Source organism: Lagopus leucura, unplaced genomic scaffold, assembly GCF_019238085.1.
Source record: "Lagopus leucura isolate 7727_CA_CO unplaced genomic scaffold, USGS_WTPT01 Super-Scaffold_100024, whole genome shotgun sequence".
NCBI lineage: Eukaryota > Metazoa > Chordata > Aves > Galliformes > Phasianidae > Lagopus > Lagopus leucura.
The window spans coordinates 1-5,060 of NW_024962276.1; the positions used below are offsets into that span (position 1 = coordinate 1).

The 5,060-nt window shown below is 60.2% G+C and overlaps 1 protein-coding gene across 1 annotated transcript; it reads right to left on the bottom strand.

The window, feature by feature from the left end:
• Positions 1-2,016: 2,016 nt before the first annotated feature.
• LOC122184618 (N-alpha-acetyltransferase 38, NatC auxiliary subunit-like) lies at positions 2,017-3,553 on the bottom strand. The gene is made up of 3 exons (XM_042879720.1): positions 3,526-3,553; positions 2,719-2,929; positions 2,017-2,521 (listed from the first exon to the last, which is right to left on the bottom strand). The coding sequence occupies exons 1-3, from the start codon at positions 3,538-3,540 to the stop codon at positions 2,412-2,414; spliced, it is 336 nt and encodes a 111-aa protein (XP_042735654.1). The 5' UTR covers positions 3,541-3,553; the 3' UTR covers positions 2,017-2,411.
• Between the last annotated feature and the right edge of the window lie 1,507 nt (positions 3,554-5,060).

Sequence of the window (5,060 nt, forward strand, 5' to 3'; positions counted from 1 at the left end):
AGAGTTGGGAGAGTGCCAGATGGGTCTGAGGGGTGCCTGGGGGAGTCCACCTCAAGACTGGGGAGACCGTGGCATGCTTGAGGGCCCCCAGAATGCTCGTCTGAGTGTCCCATTGAGATGGTGGCCCCTCGGGTGCCAGTCAGGACGGGGGCAGAGGGTCCCATTGGGGTGGGCATCCCTGGGGTCCCACCACCCACCCACAGTGACGGGGGCAAGTGGCACAGCAGCCTCTGCAAGGGCCTCCAGGCAGTGCTGGTGCTGGGAGTCCTGAGAGCTCCTGGCCATCTCACGGCAGAGCCGGGCCCACTGAATGGGGGGCCCAAAGCAGAGCAGGCAGGGGTGCAGCCCCGGAAGCCAGGGCACCAGGAGCAGCAGGAGGGGCAGCCACCGCCGCTCCATGGTCCCAGAGCACAGCACGGCCTGCCTGGGTGCCCAGGCAACGGGGGTTCCGAGGTGGGGCCCAGGTGCCCGGGTCACCTCCCGTGGGGATGGAGACACTCTGACATGTGGCTTTTGGAAATGGAGGAGCTCTCACTTCCTCATTTTCATCTCCTCACATTCTTTGCCTTCAGTCCCCACCGATATTACTGATATCTCCAAACACCCTCTTTCTTGACACTTAATTACTGCCACCCACCTCCCCCCATTCCCTACAAGCTTATTCCTTGCGCACCCTCAGCCCAGGCTCTTGGATCTCCCCATCCCAGCTGGTGAAATCCACACAAGATTCACTTTTGGTTTGGTGCCCAACTGTATGCAAGGTACCTACATAACTTCTGAAGTGCTCGGTCTCTGGAATGGTAGGAATTGCTTTGTGTTTGGAGGCAGCGCTCATTGCGCAGTGTTGGAACACTCCTGGAACCGAGCTGCTCACGTTCCACATTTTGTGCTGAAGCACAAATCCCAGAGACTGCAACACAGAGGAATGTTCCATCCCGAGGGACAGAACAGCAACCCCGGTTTTCATAGGAATGCGTAACACTGAAACCTGAAAACAACCTACAAACAGGTGGGTATGGAAACCCACTAATGGAAAACAGTAATGGAGAGAGAGGGAACACAGACAAGCCCCGGAAACAGCGGGAAAATGTGGAGCAGCCACTTCCCAACACTGTTGTTGAGATGCTTTAACATGGCAGGTGCAATCTGTGGGCCCTGGCAGGGGTCACTGGGGCAACCCTGTGTTTGTGGTTGTGTCTTTAAACATGGGCTCACGTTAGCAGTCTTTTCACCAGATCAGCATCAGATTCTTCAGCCACGTGTTTGCTCTCAACAGACCGGCAGCGTCACCCTGCGCACATGCGCTCAGTCCTTCTGGCTGCTGGCCAACCATCTGGGACTTGGACAGAGCCGGATTCTCATGTTCTGACTGGAGTCTGGTGTGCTCTTCCTACCAGCAGGTCACAGCCGTTCCCGTGGTTCACACGTTACGATCTGCTGGAAAATATTCCGTACTTGTCTGCTTACTGCTGGCCCAGTTTGACCTGCTCCAGAACTCAGGATTCAGTCAAATATTTGAACGAAGCGTGAAATAAAGTGATAAATAAGTAGCTTTACCTCTTCATAAGCACGCAGACTTTCTGCTGTTAACAGAAATCGGTCTTCAACCCTTCCCACTCATCGCAGAAGTTCCTGATGCCCCCACGACACAGGGAGGCTCTGGGGTGCGTTCTGCCCCCGTCCTCACCCACAAAGCATTAAGAGGGACCTTGGAGGCGGGGGGAGCTTTGACAGACCTTTCTCAGATTTCAACCAGAAACTATCCCGGAGGGGCATTTTGGGGAACTTTATTTTGTAAATGATCATTTCTGCATCTTTTTCTAACCCTTACATGAAGTGCTGCGGGGGCTGCCTTGTTGTGGGGGGAGGGCGACCCTGGGGTTCCTGACTCCCGCTGCAGGTCCCTGGGTGCACCACTTGTCGGGGGCTGCGTCTCAGTGTCACCGCAACCCCGGGGGATGGTGCCATCAGCGGCCCCCTTCCACCCCTCCCTACCATGGTGCTGAACCCTGTGGCCACCCCAGACCCTCTGCGCACCCCCTTCCTTGTTCCTGTTCCTCCCTGACCCCCCTTGGCCGCGGCATTTTATCGCAGTTAGGTGGGACCAGGACTGCTGTGTGTTCCCTCTTGCCCACTGAAACCTTTTGCACCCGAGATTAAATTAACATTAACCTGCACAACTCTGTTTCAGGCTGAAAACAGAGTGTTTGGGGGAGGAAGGGGCATCTGCGTCCTGCTTTGCAGGGGACTGGAATGACGGCATCACGTGGTGACATGTGACCACCACGGGAGCTCTACTGGGGCTGCGGGGACCGCAGTCCCGGCGGTCATTTTGCATGGCAGGCATCCATCACCCGTTGGGGCACATGAGAGGTGCACAACACTCAGGGCTCCGTCCCACGGTGGGGCCGTCAGGAGCACAGGGTGGCGGCGGCGTCGCGCTCCACCTCGATGGACACGATGTGGTGCCCAGGCACCATGGCCAGGCCCAGCACACGCGGCTCGCTGCCCGGGAACGCATCTGCAGGGGACAGCAGCACCGTGTCAGCCTCACCGCCACGTCCCCATCCCCACCATTCCCCGTGGTCCCGCTCCCATCACCCCCGGTACCCCAACCGCCCTCCCCATCGCTGCCTCCACTTCATCGCTCCCCTCACCCCCATCCGACCCCGAGTCCCCACTGCCCCTGCGGCCCCATTTCCCGCCGTGGCCCCGTACCAGCAGCCTTGAGGAACTCCTGCGCGGAGCCGAGGATGATGTTGGCGTCGCGGTCGGTGCAGAGGAAGGCTCCCACCAGCGTGCGCCCGTCCGACATGCGCACCCGCAGGCTGCGGTTCAGCAGCGCCGCCAGGCGCCGGGCGCGGGGCTGCGGCCCTCCGGGAGGCTGCACGGGGGAAGCCGGGTCGGACACGGTCCTCCTATAGAACCTCTGCAGCACCCATAACCCCCCAGGCATCCCATGAGCACCCGCACAACCCCACCGCGCCCCTGCGGCTCCCAGGACCGCCTGCTGAACCCCGCGCTCTCTCCGTGCCTCGCCGGCCCCCTGCAGCACTGCCACAGCCACGCCCGCGGCTCCCAGCAGCGCTCGCACCGCTGCCGCAGCACCCCTCCATCTCTGCACCTCGCACGCAGGGCCCTTGTTCCCACTCCGTCGCTCCCAGGACCTCAAAGCACACCTACGCTTCCCAGCACCCCACAGCGCAACCCAGACGCTCACCCGGAGGATCGCTTACCGTGCTCCCAGAGCGCCCGCCGAGCAGCCCGCAGCTCTCGGCACTGCCTGCTGGACCCGCACAGCTTACGGGATCACCTACGGGACCCCGCAGCCCCCATACAGCTCCCAGGACCCCAGCAGCTCCCGTACCGCTTCCGCCTCTACAGCTCCGCGACCCCACGGACCGCCCCGTGCCCGCCCGCACCCGCCTGCGGCCCCACCCCGTAGAGCCCCGCGGAACTTACAGACCTACAGCCTCCGGCGCCCCCATCCCGCCCCACAACACCCCGAACGGCCTCCCCGCTCACCGCCGGCTCCGCCATAGAACCGCACCGCTCCCCGGCAGCGCGCGAAAGGACCGCGCTTCCCGGCATGCCCCGTGGCGCCGCCGGGGGAAGGAGGGGAGGCGGTTCTCGGGTCAGCCAATCAGGAAGAGCGCTGCCAGCCGCGTTGCCATGGAGACGGCATCGCTTTCCGGCGGCGTTGTCGTTAACGGCGCTGCTTTCCGGCAGTGTTGCCGCGGCAGCGGGCAGCCTGAAGTGGAATTTAAATTGGACTCAGTGATCTCTAGAGGTCTTTTCCAACCCCTACAGTTCTGTAACGAGAGCGGACAAAAAGGTGCGGGGATATGGTTTAAGTGGGAGGGGAAAGAGTTAGCGGAAGGCCAAAATGAGAGGCAGGCAGGGGTAGGGGCAAAAATGGAGAGGTTAAAGGAGAGCCTAATTGGGTAAAATGGAGGAAGGGTCTACAGAAGGAGAGCAGGATGTTGGGGACAGAATTGGGGAGCAAAAGAAGGTGGGAATGACAGGGTCTTAAAATGGGGGAATGCTCCCATGTAACACTGCTGTACAACTCCCCATATGGATCCCTCTTTATGTCCTTGTGACCCCTTCCACCCCATAACCACCCTACATCCCCCTCTTTGACCCCATGACCACCCCACCCCATGACACCTAAGAAGTCCTGTGACCCCCATTGCAGCTCATCACACCCCGTGACCAGTTCCTCTTCCCATTCCTCCCTGTAGCCCCTCCATCCCCTTAACTCCAGATCCCACTTCTCTGGCCCCTTCATAGTCCCCGCCTCCCTCTTGCCCCAGGTGTGCCCATGTCCCCATTGTCCTCTGTATCCCTGATACCCGTGTGCCCCATGTCCTGTATGTCATAAAATCACAGAATGGCTCAGGTTGGAAATAATGTCACAGCCCCACTCCTGCTGCGTGCTGGTTTCCTCCCCAGCTCGGGCTGCCCATCATGGCCTTGGGCACCTCCAGGGATGGGGCACCCACGGCTCTGGGCAGCAGCGCAGCGCCTCACTGCCCTCTGAGTGAAGAATTTCCCCTCACGTCTGATTGATTGTTGAAAATTGTTGAGCCTCAGGTGGTTCCCATGGCCTGCTGTCTATGTCCATCTGGATGCCGTCCCTTCCTTCTGCTGCATCCGCTGCACCGCTCGGCTCGGTATCTGAGGGTGCACTGAATCCCATCATCCACATCCCTGATAAGAGTACGGGTCCCACAGAGCAGCCTGTGGGACAGCACTCATCCCTGCCTCCACCTGGCGCAGTCATTGACCACAGCCCTCCAGCTGTGACCTTCCAACCAATTCCTTACCCACCAAACATCCCGCCCCTCAGACCCGGATCTCTCCAACTTGGAGATAAGGATGTGGTGGGGCACCACAGAATCACAGAATGGCCAGGGTTGGAAAGGACCTCAAGGATCATGAATCTCCAACCCCCCTGCCACATGCAGGGCCACCAACCTCCACGTTTAATGCTAAGCCAGGCTGCCCAGGGCCCCATCAACCTGGCCTTGAACACCTCCAAGGACACCACGCCAAAG

Bases quoted from the DNA above. Each gene is read 5' to 3' on its own strand.
- LOC122184618 (XM_042879720.1), bottom strand. The intron at 2,522-2,718 runs GTACGGGGCCAC...TGTCCCCTGCAG, and splicing joins GGAGTTCCTCAAGGCTGCTG to ATGCGTTCCCGGGCAGCGAG.